General features: G+C 43.8%; 1 protein-coding gene across 3 annotated transcripts in view; it reads right to left on the bottom strand.

Moving 5' to 3' along the window:
* Positions 1-7,925, bottom strand: part of DOCK5 (dedicator of cytokinesis 5) — a 70,113-nt gene extending 62,188 nt beyond the window's left edge. For all 3 annotated transcript variants that reach the window (XM_042886768.1, XM_042886769.1, XM_042886770.1), the window contains exon 1: positions 7,832-7,925. In XM_042886768.1, the coding sequence (XP_042742702.1) occupies positions 7,832-7,874 (43 nt within the window). In that variant the 5' untranslated portion in view covers positions 7,875-7,925. The remainder of the gene's footprint in view (positions 1-7,831) is intronic.
* Between the last annotated feature and the right edge of the window lie 10,553 nt (positions 7,926-18,478).

Here is an 18,478-nt window from a genome sequence, read left to right as displayed (position 1 = left end):
CAAGCTGAGAGACCCACAGGGAGAATAAAGCTAAAGGATTCCATTCACCAGCTGCAAACCCAGCTCACCAGGAAGACAGACACAGATTTGTGTACGAGTGTTCCCAGGCTGCTGATAATTTCCCCTTCCCATCCATGAGCTCAGAAAGAGACAGACGAGCTCTGCCACAATTTGCATGAGATGAATTCATAGCACGGCTTGGCCCTCTCTATTTCAAGAAAGAGGAGATGCTGCCAAAAGCCTCTCTGCTGCCAGCAGACAGCACCTCTGTGCAAACTCCCCTGAGCTAAGTCATGCTGGCAGGGCTAACACAAGAAGCGTTTCTAATAGGGATACCCATAGGGATTTCAGTTGGCCTCTGTACCTTCAGCATTTCCCATTCCACTCATGGATGCCTGTGGTCTCACTGATTCACATCTGCAGAACGACTCAGAGCCCACGCAGGGAACTGAGGTGGCACGGTGAGACACACAGCTCCTCATTGCCAGAGACCTTCCACCCCAAGCATTTTCACCTTGCCACGTGTCTCAGGTAACAAGCAAAGGGAAAACAGACCATAACTACACAGCACAAGTTGCAAGGAGATAAACAGTTTGGAATCAGGTACAGCAGCCTTCCGTTCATTTTCTAATGTTATTTTATTCCTGCACATTAAGCTGCATCTCTATGCAGCCTGAAGGTCCCATTACACTGTCAGAGCAATTTAAGTGCTGCAAGAATAAGGGCTAATTCCTTCTCTCACCTATTCTTAATGCGAGCTAATTACTGGTATGAAGAGCAAACAAACAAAAGACACTCTTTCCAACCAAACTGGCCACTATTCATGACGTTCTGAAACCATATTAGAACTATATAGCTGAAGCTGAACTGCTTTATCACTGAGGAGGATTAAGGTTCCAAGCTTCCCAAGAGCATGGAATTATCACTATTCCTACTGGGTCTCTGTGAACATTTTGGCCAGATTCAGCACTTTCCAAACCAACGTCCATTTTTATTGTAGCGACACCTCCAAAAATTTGAGTGTAAGAAGTGGCTGAAGACTCTCCATGGAACAATCACAACTTTTTTACATCCATCCTGACAATGTGCCAGACACCTTTCCAAGAGGTTCCAGAGGCTGCCAGAACAAGTCATCCTTCAAACAGCATTCTGTCCTCCACTCCTGGGAGATCCTTCTAGGAGGTACAATCTGTACCAAAAAGACATTCATTATCATTTAGGCTGAAAAACTGTATTTGCAACTGACCCAACGAGCACTCAACTTCTTCAGTCTTTGAACTGTCTGCCTAGCAAGCTGTCCAGCAATTCCTATTTATGTTTTGCAGTTCTATTAGCACAGTTTTCTTGATAAATGGACCAAAATTAATTACATTATATTAGGTATTCTCAATAAATGAGATGCAGTGCATATGAAAGCACAGCTCTCATGTGGTAGTGAGGGGATAAATGCATTTATGTCTTCAGACTGAGGTGCATTTACACCTGGCCACGTTTGCATCTAACCATGGCAGCTCATACAGGATCCTTTCCAAAAAGCACTAACCTCAAACTGTCCTATCAGTCAAGTTAAGTACGAGTTAATTGGCAATAGAAAAGCTGATTTAAATTAAAGGAACTTTGGCAAACTTCTGCTGCGCATCTTTTAGCTTTCTAATGACACAGGAAGATTATTTTCCCTCTATTCCTTCCTGATTGATAAGCTCTTGGTTGAAGCTTTTCCAATTTATGAATTTGTCTTAACTTTTTTTTTTTAAATTGCCTTAGTTCCTAACTGCATTTGTGCCAGCAAATACAGCCCCATAGCAAAAGACCTGCAAGAATATGCAAGAGACCAGTGTGAAATACAGAATCACTCACACCTCGAGTGGATGCAGATACCTACAGCCTGCTGACACCTCTGAATAATTAGGCTTGCACCTAATTAATAGGAGACGGCTCAGCAAAAGCCCCTGAAGGCAAGTGGCCATTTGGGATGCCTCACAAGAGCAGATCTGGAGGTTTGTTCATTGTTAAGCTCAAGGCTTGCAGTCACATTTTAGGCTGGATATCAAAGAACTGAAGCACCCCAAAGTCACAAGATGCTTGCAGAAATATCACATCTACTTTTCAAAGTAAGAACACGGCAAGGAACGGTTATAAGTCTTGTTCTTGTCAGCAGTGCCTTTGAAGTCCACACGATTAGTTTCACAGGGAGCTACATAGGAAACAGTAATCACTGAAAGCAGGAGAAGACAGACTCAGGCTAACATGGATTAACAAAAAAGAGGAAGGACCCTGGGAGCAAGAAGCCATACAGTCAACTCACACACCAAATAAACTTCACACACATCAGCTAAATTGAGAAACTAAATTAAAAGCATCCATTCTTCTACACGTAGCTGAGCTGTTCTGTTGGGGTAACTCAGAATTTATACCAAGCTGGAGCAAAACTTAAAAATATGCCAACATGAAAAACAAATCTCAGGAGAGAGCTCAAGGCTCTCCCAGAATCTTCTATATAAAGACTTCCCATGCACTGGATGTGCATGTAGGCTCCTCTTTTACTGACTGAGCAGAGAGGAAGTTCCTTTCAGAGCCATGCAGAGGAGAAGAATGCCCGTACAAACAAATCTCAAAGCACACAAGTTTATTTTTTGTTGAGTGAAAGCCACTGGAAGGCTGTCACTACACAGTGCAGAAATCAGGAAGGACAGCGTGAGAATGCTGAGCCTGAGAGCTCGTAAGAAAAGTTGTTAAAATCGCTGCAAATCTGCTTGTTAGCAAATAGTGCAGTGTGCTTTGCTGAATGAGGCTGAATGAAACAGAAGAGGATGACAGCGTCCTCGTGGCAATGAGCAGCCCTTCAACTCTGCTTGAGTTTACTGCTAACTGATTAACCTACAACAAAATAAGCCTTCAACTGAAGAATGATACTCATGCAGGGGTTTGCACTAATTTAAATGTTTTGCTCCTCTTCCTTCTCCCTTTGAAAGCAACATCTCACATGCAGCCGATGTGAAGCAGTTCTGAATTTCTACTTTAAGATCCTTAAGCACACTTTCCTGCAAAACGTAACAGAGTTTTTCTTCCTCTGGGCTATTTCTACGTGCATCTTCCTGGAGCCCTTCTCTCTGTGGGACACCACAGAGCGTACCTAAAACTCAGCAGCAGTCTGCAGATAGGGCAGCACGCAGCAAGTTGAAACAAATATGACATCTGCTCTAATTTGACGTGAAGTACCACAATCAGCAGTGCAACTCCTGTGATCACAGGCTGTATTTCAAGACTACTTTGTGGAAGATATATGAAGTTTGAACACGAAGCCAATACCGGATGGCCAAATGCATCAGAAGTGATCACAAATCAAACCATTAGTAAGAAAATCTTCTGCACCACTCTCTCTTCCTCCCTGATCCTCTGCGTTTCTGCTCACATAAATCACAACTGTAGCTGGCAGGCACTGGTTTACATTTGAAAAATTACTGCCATTCCTAAGACATGACGCAGCCGATTGTAACTCAACCACCACATGGTATTTCAACAGAGTAAATACTTTTTTGCAGCAAGAGCAGTCCTATGTGCTGCTCCTTGCAGCAGGGAGAAATAGAATGAGTTTAAAAGGTCACCAATAACTACTAGGGGTAATTACCTGTCAGTTTACCCAAAAAATCTATTTGATGCCCCCCCCCTAAATAAAAGATGATAGATTGCAGATGAAAGGCTGCTATTTGTGCCTGAAACAGGTAGTTTCTATTGGTAACATGGCTAGGGTATTTCAGCCATAGCAAACTATGGTTTCCTTTGGAACTGGGTCAAAACAAGCCATCCTCTCTCAAAGAGCCACCCATGAGTGCAGAGTTGAAATGCAACACAGAAACCCCTGGAATGGGATGTGAAGAGGCAGAGAAAGCTTGGGAAATAAAGCTGCTCCAATGTTCACTAGTCTTTTTCTTGCCTCTAAAATGCACCAGATGAGCCCAAATACTTTCTGCAGAGCTGCAGAACTGCTTTGTTCCATCAGCTCCCCTCCAACCCAACGTTTTCTAAATAAAACATTATGATTTAGCTCAGAGTCTAAAGATTACAAAAATACACTGAATTCATTGATACACCTCACTGACCAGTGAAGTTTTTGCAGGCTCATAATAATACATTCAGTTACACACTTAACAGTTTGAGAAGACCACAGGCAGCAAATAATGCTTTTGGTTTCTCCAGCCCTTTGTAGGCAGAACAACACACATTGTGGCTTTCAGACTTCTGCTGCAAGCTCTATATTTGCTGCTGGCTTGAACCATTTGGTGGCATGTGGAGTGAACGCTCCTTGAGAGCCTCCAGCTGCAGAGGATCAGATGTGATAACCTGCCCAGTCCTCCCCCAGCCCCAGCATGCGAGCTCTACGGAGCAGCTCCTATTGCAAAACCAGAGTGCATACACATTTCAATAGACAGCCACAGCACTGCATGCAAGTGCAAGCCACCACCAAACTCCAGCTGGTTTCTCACTCTGGAAGACCATCTGAAGAACAGACACCTACCCAAACCAACCACAGAACCGTACACAGCACTTCTCATCCTGTTTGTTCACACAGGTGACATGGAAAGCATACATACCTGATGCATTGTTACAGTCATCTGGAAACTGTTCTGGCCAGAAACTCAGCACTTTTTCTTTCTCAACTGGTTTTGAACTGCCTCAGTTCCCTGTGCTGGCTTACACCAGCACTGCTCCTTTTCTTCACACTGTTATTGCACAAGGTAGGAATCAGAAAAAGGGGTGCAGTGGCTTTTTCTGATAGCAGCCTGGATTTATACCAGAATAGAATAGTTAATGATTCCACAGACTCCAAACTCTCTCATATTTGGTGCTGAAGCCATTAGTACATTTTTTTTTCCAGTCCTCAAAGAACACTTTCATCTTAAGAGCAGATGATAACTAAAGAAAGAATTGCTTTTAGAACTGAAGTGCAATACTTAAGCTGAAGTTCATGCAATCCCGCGTTACAGCCAGCAGAAAAAAACAATTACGTTGTGGATTCCCTAAGTTAATGATTTTAAAACAAGCAGAAAACTGAAGCTGAAAACTGGGGCGTCATTCCAATATCCTTTCCTGCAACACAAGAAGTTGGCATGAAAGGCACCCTGCAATGACAACTGTTCTAAAGAAGCCCCACTCCACAAACAGGCCATTTCATTTCATTTGGAGCAGACCGTCCAACTTCAGCATCTTTCCTTCCCAAACCAGAGGTGAAGGACACTGCAAGGAAGCTTAATGAAACCCCAGAAATCCCACTGCTTCAAGAGGCATAATGCTGCCCATCAGACCCTCAGCAGCATCTTCATCCCTTTACAAAGCTGAAGCTCCTAAACCCAGATCTGTTATTGGGTTGAAAATCCATTGGGAGTGAGGAGCTGTGAGTCATTTGCATCTCATGTATGTTTCCCTTAGGATGCTGCTATTTCCAATTTCGATGTTTTCCAACCTCTCTGCTGCCTGCAGTTTCAAACTCAGTCCATACACCATCTGTATCAATGGTGCTAAAGGCAGTCTCTGGGCTTAACCAACTGAGAACAAAACTCCTGGAGGGCAGCAAACCCATCTGAACCCACAAGTAACAGATCTGTAGATTGGTGCAGATGATAACTATTCTGAACTGCAAACATTATTTCTTTGTGTTTTGGTATGATTTACAGGGTTGTGTTTTTCTGTATTAGTTTCCAAAGCACAGCTTGGTAACAATCACAGTATGTGTCTGTTGTTTCTAAAATCAGTGAACCTTCTGTATTCATACTTTACAGCCACCAACCCTCCCCCCTAGCAGCGAATGGAAGTTCTTACCCACACGAGAAGCTCACAATTTCCTTTCAATCCACATCAGCCTCTTGAAACTGAGGTATCAAGAGAAAACGCTTAAAGCCCCCTATGTTTTCCAGACAGAAGTGGACCTTTTCCATCTCATGGGATCACAGAATCACAGAATGGCCTGGGTCGAAAAGGACCACAGTGCTCATCTGGTTCCAACCCCCTGCTGTGTGCAGGGTCACCAACCACCAGAGCAGGCTGCCCAGAGCCACATCCAGCTTGGCCTTGAATGCCTGCAGGGATGGGGCATCACAGCCTCCTTAAAGGCCCTACAAAACAGCCATATACACCCCTAACCTATCTATGATGAGCAGACCCTACTGTTATTTCTGACAGTCAAATTAAGCACAGAAGCAAAGAGGATTGGCATCTGGGTGCTACGCTTCAGCACAGCACAGGGCACAACCGTAGAAGGGAAAGTGACAAGTCTGAGAATACCAAATTGACAGAATTAAGATTCATTAACACCACGTATCAAGCACTGCCTGACAAAGTTTGTCGCTGCATAAATAATCCTGCTTGCTGCCTGTGGGTTAACCCTATCGGGCTGTGTTATGAAATAAAGGCAATGGACTCCACACCAGTTGGGCCCATGAACGCATTCAGGGACATAAGGATCAGCTGGCAAACACACAGACCTACATGGAGAACTTCCTACCAGCACATCTTATGGTTGGTAACATAAGGGAAGAGGTAGTTTGTTCTCCACCCTGCTTACTCACCAGCCAATGCCCTTTGCGGAGAGGAGCTTTCATAATCAGCAGTTGGCTCAGACCAACAACACAAAAAAAAATCACCCTGGAAGCAAGAAGAAATGTTGACGAGAGGAGTGCCTCTGATTCATCCTCCTGCCCAAGGCCATTCTTCAGGTAGAAGAGCCTCAGAAAGGTATGTTTTAAAAACAACAACAAAAACAACACAAATAAAACACATCTCGCTCAGCCATTCGGATTACAATTCTATATGTGCTTGATTATAATACCAGTATTTTTCAACCCTGACGTCCAGAGTAATCTCACCAAGTCATACATGTGCTCTCCCACATACAAACAGGCTGTTCCCTACCCAGAAAGAAACAAAGTTCAGGCTGTAGGATATTCCACACCCTCACTGATACCTCGATAAGATTGCGCTGCATGCAGTTCCTCTGAACTTATTTAGCCAAACTGAACCCGCAGTCCTTGCAGAGCCACCTGGAAATAATTCACTTCAAGCTCAATGTGCAAACGTGCAGGACGGGGTTCCTCCCTCTTCAGCTCACAGACTGAACAACCAACCTCATAGGATCTGAGGGAATCGACCCTTCTGCATGCTTGCAATCAAAAACTCTCCTTGCATCAGTTGTGGAATGCACCGGGCACAAACGATCACCCTTTGTTAAAAGATCTATAAGAGCTGAAATCGACTATAAGGGATTGTTTCTGTCATTAGTGGTTTCCTGCCTTCTGTTCCGCGCCCAAAGCTTGCAATCGAGCTCAAAACTGTGTGGTTTTCTATTTGTCACGCTCTCACGAAAACGGGAACTTGTCTGTGGGTTTGCTTCCTCCTAAGGAAAACGGAGCCAGCATTCAGACATCCCCTGTGAGCCCCATGAGGAGGGCAGGGCAGCAGGCACAAGGTGTCATCCCAGTAGGGATGTTTCCGATCCTGACTTACAACCTTCTTAACCTGTCATCGCTGCTTCCACGCGCATCTCCTTTCGGGGAGCGCAGCTCCGTTCGTCGTCTGCCGCTGTTACAGCGCTGCAGAGCCTCAATCACAAAGGTCAGCGCTGAGCGCAGCTCCCCGGACTGCAGCCGAAGGCGCACCGCTGCCTCTATTCGCGCGGGTCCAAAGACTGCAAACCCGCAACTTGAAAGAGGGGAGGCTGAAATAAGCATCCAAAGGAGGAGAAAAGAGAGAGGGGCTGCGGCGGGCGGGGGGAGCAAAGCGCCGCGCGGGAGCCGCGACACGGGAGGGGAACGGGGCGGGGGTCCGGGCTGGCACTCACCGACCCCGTACTTCTCCCGCTTGGTGGGGATCCAGCGGGCCATGCCGGCGGCCGCTTCCCCGACGGCTCGGCTCAGAGCGGCCGTTCGCCCTCCGCCCCTCCGCGCCGCCTCAGCCCGGGCCGCTCCGCCATGCTACGGAACTTCCCGACAGCCGCTCTCAACTTTGCAGCCTCCCCGCTGCGCCGAGCGGAGCCGAGCCGAGCGGCTCGGAGGAGGGGAGAAGCGAGGGGAGGCGGATCGGATCGGCTGTGCTCGGCCCGCCCCGCCCCGCCCCGGCTGCGCTCCGTGCTGATGCTGCCAGGCTCCCAGACGAGTGTTTTAATATCAAACCCTAAATCAGTAAGAAAAAAAAAAAAAAAAAAGGCTGTTTTAAAAGAATTCCAAGCATCTGGGGAACAAATAAATAAAAGCGGTCACGGGGCTGCGCTTTGCAAAAAAACAAAAACAAAAACAGAAAGCAAACACAAAAAAACCCGGTGTTCTTGTTTGAGTTGGCACCTGATGATGTCAGCCTGCACTGAAGTGCGGTGAGCTGGGACGTGATAAAGTGCTTAAAAGTGGTGATAGGGAGAGAGAAGCTGTGTGCCTGCCCGGATCCTGCTGTGCAGGTCTGGGGTTCTGACCTGAACCAGACTGGCCGGCTTCCAGAGCTGTGCTGTCTGCGTTGCGTCTCAGCACCACCCACTGCCGATAGCCTCAGCAGCACCACTGAGAATCGCACCGTCATTTCTAAGCCGGGGGTGCAGTGAGAATGTCCCGGTCCTTACGGGGTCCTTACATCTCCTTGGGAAGTAACGAGACCTCATCTCTGCCTTTGCAGCATGCCTGTCTCCCATGGCAGGTGATGAACACTGTAAGCGTTCTGAATACCTGAAAACTCAACCACCTGTTTCATTGCACTGAAGCATGAAAATCCAGGGAGATCAGCTTTTTTCATTACTTTACATTACAAGTCAGAAGCACTGGGGATAGCTCTTGTGCTCAGCTGCTGCACTGCCCTGGGCAGATCACTTCATGTGAGCCCCAGATGCATCCGTTGTGCATCTTCAGAGCAGCTTTCCATACATACCTCTCCCATCTATGCTTCTACTGAATTTAATTTGCCTTCATCTTCACTGGCGCCTGTAAGTGGTAGAGAAATATAAATAATAATTAATTACTAGTAATTTGCACTCTCCAACAAATAACCTTGATCCTTGCCAGCCCAACATAAGTACACTTGATATCATTACACGCCATAGTACCAGCATGCAACATTTTCATAATACCTGCTGATCTGGTCAGATGCTCAGCCCGTGCACAGCACATTACTCATCCAGCTGTGATGCACTGCAATGTTACCCTCACTAAAAAGACTGACCTGCTCCCAGCTATGCTTCTGAGCCACCGAACATTGTAACACTGCAGCTTAGAGGTTGAACGTGGACTCTTTCAATACCTGCGCAGCACCTGAAGCTTCCACAGAGAATGTCAGTGGAAGCTGGAACTGGTTAACTCATTTGTTTTTCATAAAACCCTAACTAAACTCAGCCACCTGTGCATCAGATGCTGTACTGAGATGTACATGAAGCCCTTGCTCTAACCCATAAAAGCCTGTAGTTGCTTGAGCTGAATTCAGTAGTGCCACTGAATGTAGTCCCATAGAGGACTGGGACATGGGGAGCTGAGGGCTGACAGGAATTGCACAGTGCTGCCCAGGGCGCCCTCACCAGCTCAGGGGCACCTGACAACTTCTTAAAGTTTGGAGAAGGTATATTGAGATATTTTACAAATCCTTTGCAAATTCTGGAAGATTCACTTGTTCCTTATATAAGGTTAATGCTGCAACCACTCCAGACCTTAATACAAAGAGCAATGCAATAATGCTATCAAGGCAGTCAAAGGGGTGGTGGTTGTTCTAAGCCCCTCTGCTCTGATACCAGACTGTCTGGATGAGGCTGTTTGCTCTTTTAGCAGTGTCTGAAGTGTTCTTCATGTAAAAGCTTCAGTACTTCAAGCCAAACATTCCTCACATCATAACACCCAAAGTTAGTTAAAATTACTCTCTTTAGAAAGAGGGAAAAAAAAATCTCTTTCCTTGCTGGTAAAGTTTGCTTCCTTTCCTTTTTCCTTATGCTATTCCTAATGGCTTTCCATAGCATCACACCAAATAAAGCAGCAGCTTGATGAGTGTCTCATAGATGACCAGGGAGGGACTGTGGAAAGTGGCTGGATCCGAGGCCAGAACAGCAAAGTGTTAGGAAGACAGTGACATGAGTTTTCAAAGAAGACCCACATTGTGGCTGCCAAGGCCTTTGGCTGGAGGTTCTCTAATGGAGAGTCTGCCAGCCTAAAAGCTTCATTTTACTGTAAGATTTCTGTTGATAGAGTTAAGCTGACTGAACTGAGCAGTATTTTCCAGCCCAGGTAAAGCAAATTCTTGGCAGCAAATGAAAAACAGAGCAAAACATAAAAGACAGACAAGCAGCAACTGGAATAGCTGGAGATAGTTGAATGATTTGTTAAATACAATGATTTGCAAGTGTTGGGGGCACAGGGAACAGGAAGCTGCAGCTTCCACTGAAAGTAGCTTTTGTTGAGGAAAGGCTTTTATTAATCTTATTTTACCAAATATTTTTCTTTTTATCTTTCAGTGCTTATGTGCTGCTTAAGCAGGGATGTTAATGGCAAAGTCTGGACCCTGTTCTTCTCTGCCCCTAACGACAGCAAGGTAGATAATTAAATTATCATCAGGTTTACAGCAGAGATTATCTCTCTTTACATAAATCCCACCTCAAACCCACAAGATTGATGTCATGTTACAGCATTTATGTACATTATGTACAGCATGTACATGTCAAATTTGGGGGCAATTTGGGTGACCAGGATTCATAGGCATTCATAGGCACTGGGAATGTTGTATTCCTTTCACATTCCATAGTTGCCATTTATCTGACAGCTGTAAATCCTTTCTCTAAACTGAGCATTTCAGAACTTGAAGTTAGAAAGAACCCTGTGTCCTACAAACATTTCTGAAGCACTGCCTAACTGCATCCCTTGCTTTGTGCATAATTAGAGATGAAGAAATGTAATTCTAGTGCCCTCCTACGTTCCAAGTAAGAACTTCAATAGCTGAAGAATGTGCTGACCTTCACTGGATGAATGGAAACGGCAATGGAAAGCTTTTCCTATGGTAACACTTGGAATCCAGGCAGGTGACTGCAATAGTTCTCATCTTGCTGGATTCTGTGCATAGATAAAGAAAAAAGTGGCACTTGGATCAAGCAGCTCACACTGTAATTTAAGCAAAAGAAGAGAAGCAGTGGAGAAAATAATAAAACTCTTGTTCAGGACAGTTCTACGTGCACAACCACACAGCAAAAACCGCTTCTACCACAATTCAAGCCCTCCACCTGATGAATGATCAGGTATAGATCAGAAATGGGCCCTCATTTTCCAATCACCAGCAGAAGTCATAAATTAAAAGCAACAGAGGAAGCCATATATGCAATTAAATATGCAAATACATACACTACAATAGAAGTTTTTCTCTATCTGCCTGTACACGTTTTATCATGCAATAGCATTTTGTTTTATCTGAAGATCTCGCAGCCCAGATATATGTATGTGTAGCTGACTGTTTCACTGCATATTTCGTTACTCAAATAAGGCAAATGCTTGTATAACAATACTAGCTTGCATTATCACACTGTCAGCTCATTTTGTTGTTCTGTTAAAGCAACAGTGATATTTCTAAGCAACTTTTCAACAAAACCACTGATTTCACCAATAATGTTTTTTCTGGATTGTTCTCTACCAACACAGCTGTGAGAAAGTGCAAGCATTCCTTATCTACACTGAGGTTTACAGCTGCCAGTACCCATCTTTTGATTATCACATAGAACTGAGGTACAACAAACTCATATAGAAATGTCCTCTCCGATTTAGGAGTAAAGAAAAAGCAAGATTTGCTCTTCTGCAAATACAGTTTGTTTTGTCTTCCTGCAGCGATGGAAGGAAACACTTCCTTCAGTGGAAAAAATACACAGCAGCTCTATGCGCAGCCCATTGACCCAAGGTCTGATGTGAATGGGTGTTCCCTGTCTCTGTTTTATTTATATACAGTACAAATCACTTCTTAAGGAGGGCATACAGTATTTCTTTGTAGAAGGCAGAGTAGCAAACTCTGTGGGAGATAAAAACTGTCATCTTGCATGGTATTTTGGGTTGACAAATGAGGAGAAGAGTGGGTAAGCAATGTTTCTGAGAGACCCGATAGAGAAGATGCTATGTAAAGTTATTGCTTTTGTCTAAAAATCCCAGAAGTAATGATGGAGTTTCCTTTTCCAAAACTGATGCATGTCTTGGGGACAGATTTGTAAAGGGGTTCAGATGCTTAATGACATGAAAGGCGTCTAGTAGGAATTTGAAAGTACCTCAGATGCTAAATCCTGTGGAGTAAGTTTGGAGTCTTGGAGGGGTCAAGAGGACTTTACTTCTCCTTAGCAGCAGCAGCTGGCATGACCAGCAGCCCCAACATGGGACAAGTCTGAAGCCACAAAGTTATGCAGTTCCACTGGATTTCCTCCACGCCACCCCTGCATTTCTTCAGTCCTGATGGTCAGAGCTGTTGATTTTGGTAGTTATGCATTACTGAGCTGCAGTAACACAGCACTGTGTAGCATAATGGTTCACTAGACAGGCTTATCACTTTTTTCTCAGGAGGAATTCCAGATGAAAAGTAATCATCTCTGTTTCATGATTTGGTGCAAAAAATTCCAAAGCCGTTTGAGTACTGAAACCTGACTCTTTTTCAATTAGACAGGAATGGGGACTGTAACAACCCTTAGGCAGCTTTGGAAAAGTCTGCCTTGATGTATCCCTAGGTCAGCTGAACAGGTTCTGAGTAATCAGTTAGTTGGTGTTTCCATTTTAATAGCTTTGTATTTTTATGTCTGAGTTTATTACAATTTCAAAGCAGTTTCCCTACTCCTCCTCCATCTGTCTCTTAGTAAGGATTGATAGAAGAATCTTCCCATCTACTCTGCATTTTCTCCAGATGGTAATCTCTTCCTTTGTTCAGACATGAATCCTACCCATGCAAATCAAAGGACCAATCATGCAGTCAACTTCTACAATTGCTGCAAAACTCCAGTGAAGCAAAATACGCCAAGGAAAGTGCAAATGTTAATAGGATGTCTGTAATACTTAAGAGTATCTCCACTGCTGTATGATGCACGGAAACATTTTCACTTACCTGCACCAATACAAGCAGGCCAAAACCTTACTCCTGTAGGTTCTGTTAAGTCCCAAATTCAATGTTCCTGATATAAAATGCAAGGAGATATGGTACCACAAAGCATGCAGCATTCACAGATCTGGCTTTAAAACTGCTTCTAGCTATCTTCATCATCTGTAATTCACCTGAGCCCATTTACTGCTGCCACGTGCACTGAGAAAGAGCCCTGTGGGCCAGCATTAAATTCTGCTCTTCAGCTCACGAATGAGCTACTGTTGGGAGCCACGTTAGTAACTCATTCTGTGGACATGATCTTCGGTGGATGTAAATCAGCACAGCTTCATTGAAATCAATTGCTTTGTTTGCTTTTCACGCTTCATGCTCCAAATGTTCATCTCAGCAATGACAGATAGAGTTGTGACATTCAAATGTTGGTCTCAGCAATGACAAATAGGGTTGTGACATTAACTTCAGTTGGAGATCACCTGACTGCTATGTTTCAACTTGGGATAACAAGACCTTTCCCAACAGCTGCATATTAAATTGTTTTATCTTGCTTTCAAACTTCTTTTAAAAAGATTAGCAGAAAGCATAGGTAAAGGTTATCTTGCTGTTCCCTTTCTCAAAAAGATTGCTGCATGTTTGATGAAAGGTTTTGCAAGCCAGTGGCCTCAGGTAAAATCTCAATCAAAATTGCTAGACTTAAATTTGTGGTTATTTCTAGGGAATAACAGAACAAGCAAGTTTGACAGAAATAGACTTCAAGCTTTTATTGCAAAATCTGTGAAGATAAAGATCTCTGTAACCTTGTTCTGTCAACAGTGGATCTGAAGAGGTATGTGTTACCTAAATGGAGCCTGCCATAAAACTGTGAGCAATGTCAGCACGTTTAAGGAAACAGCAGAACACTTTATCAGCTGATAGAAGCAAGCAGTCCTTCACCAATGTTGGTGCTTCTTTGCATGAGCTGATGTTGTGCCAGAGGGGAAGATGCAGATCTTCAGTGCGTGACTGAAACGGGACAGAAACTTCCACTAGAAACGATCATTATGAACTCATGTGACTGGTTTGGTATTTCATCAGAGATGGAGAGAGAAGGAAATTTGTCTTCGTGTCCCAGTCTTGTACCCAGTTACATTCTGGGTTATTCAGAACTCCCTCAGCTACTGATGGGAGCTTTACAAATTAAGAATGACAAAAAGCAAGAAGCAAGCAACTCTTTCTTCAAAACTAAAGCCATTTCCATTCTTCACAGTAAATCAGCCTGAAGTCCAAGAAAATACAGAGTATGAGCTTAAATAAACCATTTTCACTTGTGTTTTTTTCTCAAGGGACACTCTAAATCATAGAGGAAGAACAGTTTCAATGGCAGCACCATTTAGAACTAGATTCCATGGCTAATTGCTGTGAAGTGAGGAGCAAAATCTCATTTTTTTCAGTCCATTATTAGAGACTTGTTCAGAGCCTGCAACACAAACCTAAGGATTCCAGATTCCCATACTCTGCTTTGACCATTTTATTTTATCCATTAGCTATTTTATGACAAGAAAAATTGAGGCTGGAGGAGGAACTCTATCAACTCTATCACAGCTAAATGGTCATAGGGTTATATTTTCAACTGCTTATTCATTATTGTATTGTGACAGTTATTCACTTTCTACCATTGTTTCTGTATAATACAGCAGCTCCATGAATGGTTTGGAACTGTGATAAGAGAGCACAGAGTTTTGCTAGATTTGAAACAGAAAAAAGGCATCCCCAGGGCAATATTTGTTTTATGACACCATTTCACACTGTGAATATTTCTGGGCTCCTTCCTTCTATCTGACTGAATAATTGCTGTGGAGATAAATGTTTTGTAGAAATGTATAGCTGATAAATATTTAATTCCAAGGCTAACATACTGTGGGGTGTGTTGTGCTATATTGTTCCTATTTACTATGGAAAATTAAACCAGTTTTATCATCAGTGAGATTAAACAGAGCTCACTTGATTTCAGGATGGGAGAACAAACACATTGCTGCTGCTGTTGTGGCACAATTCACCCACCCATAAGAGACACTTCATTGCAATAGATAAAAGATTACTAAATCTATAATTACTCCATTTACAAAGCATGGAACAGCAAGGAAAGCTGTGATGAAATTTGGTTTTAGCACTCTACATAGATAGAAAGAGATTTTGCAACACTTGAGTTGAAAGATGAAGTACAACGATGGATGTATTTGGGTCAGCTGGCAGTCTGGGATCTCAGACATTTACTCTGCTTATTTACACCAGTAGGAAAAACTCAGCCTGCTTTCATTCTATTCCTGCTTCTTTCCTGCCACGTAGGCCAGAACTCTCAACTGGGGTCACTATGGCACAAGTGCAATAGAACAGGAGCTACCAAGAGGCTGGCAAACTCTCATTTTGTATTTTACTTTTGTTCCAGTGATCCCAGTCCTCCCTCCTCTTTGTGATCATGTGAAAGATTAAAAGGAGGAAGTGCTGGCAGGCATTTTCATTAAGAATCACTGGCTAATTCCAAAGTGGCTATTAGTAGAAGCCCTCTTGCAATGCCTGTGGTATCTATCCATCACAGATGAATCATGGATATCGACTATTTTATATTTTAATGCAACTCTTACATCTTTAATGTCTGAAGAGCTTGTTCCCGAAAGTGTCCTCAGCAGGGAGCTGTGTGGCCAGATTTAATCAAAATATTCAGGGCTGGAAATGAGCTTCCAATAATTCTTCGGACTCGTGAGCAAATGTCATATTTCTCTTCAGCAGACTGCAATCAATAATTCCTTGCATAAAAGCAATACTCCTCCTTCCTCTGCTCCTGGGAAGTCTCTATGCTGTGTGTTATCACAAGTCTCAGCTTACATTCCACTTCTCCCAGCTGTGACAATACTGCCTTCTTCCTCTGCCTTTCATGAAAAGGGCATGGAGCCTCAACACAGTTCTGCCAGTAACATTCACAGACTTCTGTTGTCTCAATGCTCAAAGGCATGAGGTTAATTCTAACACAGGGTCCAACAGATTGTTTCATCCCTTCAGAGGAGCGAAACTATTACAGCTGTTGGGAGGGAAAAGAATCTCAGCTTAGAACTGAGGGCAGCAGAGATCATAAATCCCTGAGAATGGGGATTAATGACAGATGTATCAAAGATGAAGAAAAAACTCACTAAGTGCCAAAATCAAAGGAAAGCACTGGGATAGAGGGAGGGGGGCTTTAGAAATCGTTTCTTTTAAAAGGTCTGAGCATACAGCCCTCACAGGAGTTGATATGCGGCACAAAAAGAGATCCACAAACGTTTCATCTCAAGAGAAGTCCTCAAGGTTACCGCAGTCCCATTTGCAAGTAGATGCTGTTACATATTTGAAACGCTAGATGCCACCAAGAGATCAACGTGGGGCACAGTTTGCTCTGCAGAGCTCTCAGCCCTCAGACCCCTTTGTGCCAAAGCTACAGCTCACCTGGGGGCAATGGCCTGCTCCCTTTGCAGGAGAAAAAAGAAAAGCAGTTGAAAACTGCTCCACAAATGCATTTTGCACAACTGATGAATCAGGATGCAGGATTTCAGTTTCTGCAGTGTTGCTTCCTACCAAATTACTTGCCTAGCTCAAGTATTTCTGCAGCAAAGACGAGATTTCTAACTTCTGCATGAAAAACTACCTCCTCCAGCATACAGAAATGACAAGAGATGTAACTGAATGACAGTTCTACTCTCAGTATTTACTGTGTGAAAACAAAAAGGGCATTTGTAGAATCAAGATCTTTAAGGATTTCTTATAGACAAGCACATCAACTTCAACCATCTTTGCTTTTCAAAGCCTGAACAGGCAGTTCAAAATTCAAACAGTGATTACGTGATTCCTACAAAGCAAATTGAAGATAAACCTCAGAGCAATGCAACAAATACCTTCTGCATGCTTCTCTGTAAACTACATCATCCTCATTGTATTTTGAGCACTCTGCTTGCCTATTTTTCAGTAAAACTTCATGTTCCGAGTCACTGTGGGAGCAGCACAGCCGGTGAGGTGTGATAGTGCCAACTGGCTGAGCAGTGACTCAGTGCAGCACATTCTCTATGGGTCCTACAGAAAATGGGAACCATTGCCTTGCACGGGATGGTTTTGTGCACTGTGGAAGACAGCAGTTCTGCCACTTTGCTACGCACAGCAGTTGGCAGCAGCTGACAAGGAGTCACTTGTTCCAGTAGGAAACAGCTCGTGCTGTGCTCAGACCCGTGCCCTCAGCATGCACCATGCTGCTGCTGCCAGCACTGCCTGTGACCCCCACCCAAGCTGGGCTCAGCACCTCGTTGGCGTTTCTCTCTGCAGGCGATTTAAGACAGACTGTCCCTGCAACAGCATAATGCAGCTCACGCCCAAGGAGAACACAGTGACAAGGCACTATTTCTGCTGCTCTGTGCCTGGGCTGACGTCAGATCACTGTTGCCAGGCATTCAGGGTATGTGAGCTGCCTGTGGCAAAGCAAAAGCAACCAACCAAGCAAAAGAAAATAAAATTACTTGCTGGCAAATGGTAACTCTCTGTAGTAGCTCAGAAAAAGCCCCGTCTTCCTATTATTCTGGATTTTAATTAGTGAGTTTAGTGTAGAAATCATATAGGAACAGATTGCCAACACCCTGCCCAAACTGTCCTCTCTGACACAGAGGTCTGGAAACACTAATTTGTTAATCAAAACGGCACGGTAAGAAAGGGAGGAAGACTTGATTGTATTATTTCTTTACTGACATTGAAGACTAATCTTAGCAAGACAACATCTGATCCACTGCCAACTCTCATGGTGAAGGATTAAACACTGCAGGACTCCAGAATCAGACCTATATTCTTTTATGAGTGTATGCAGTAGCACAAGTAGAGAGATCACAGATGATGGCCTTTAGCCCAGACCGCAGTATAACAAATAAAAGAAAAAAACTGCACAAAAAAGATGGAGCCTTTTGTCCTTAAGAGCATTTTGTGTGTGTGTGTGCTTATGTGCAATCTGTAATTACTTGTCTAAAGTCTGCATGAGAAAACAAATGAGAGCACTGGATCTCAGCTGCTGTCAGTCAGTCCCACTCTGCTGCCTTCAGTGACATGCTGACACCTCTCAGGGCTTTGAACGTTTCTCCATATTAAGACATAAATCCACCAATTAAGCAGCCAGCTCCAACTCTATTCAGTTTGGTGATTCAGCTCTTTGGTTTCAGTGAGTACCAGATGGGACGGCTGATTCAGAGGTAGCAGTTCAATATATTGTTTGAGGGAAGGAAAGCAGAAGCAGATTTGATTTGCAATTTGACGAAGCCATCCCTGGCCCCACCAACCTGGCAATGTTTGTTTCAGCACTGCAGGGAACAGGCAGATCTCCTGGTGAGGCACACCATTGTTTTCTCTGCATTCCTTCCTCTAAGAAGGAAAATTCATA

This window comes from Lagopus leucura, unplaced genomic scaffold (genome assembly GCF_019238085.1).
Source record: "Lagopus leucura isolate 7727_CA_CO unplaced genomic scaffold, USGS_WTPT01 Super-Scaffold_100062, whole genome shotgun sequence".
Lineage (NCBI taxonomy): Eukaryota > Metazoa > Chordata > Aves > Galliformes > Phasianidae > Lagopus > Lagopus leucura.
Note: the sequence above shows the minus strand (reverse complement) of the source record. Positions and strands in the feature narration are given on the sequence as shown.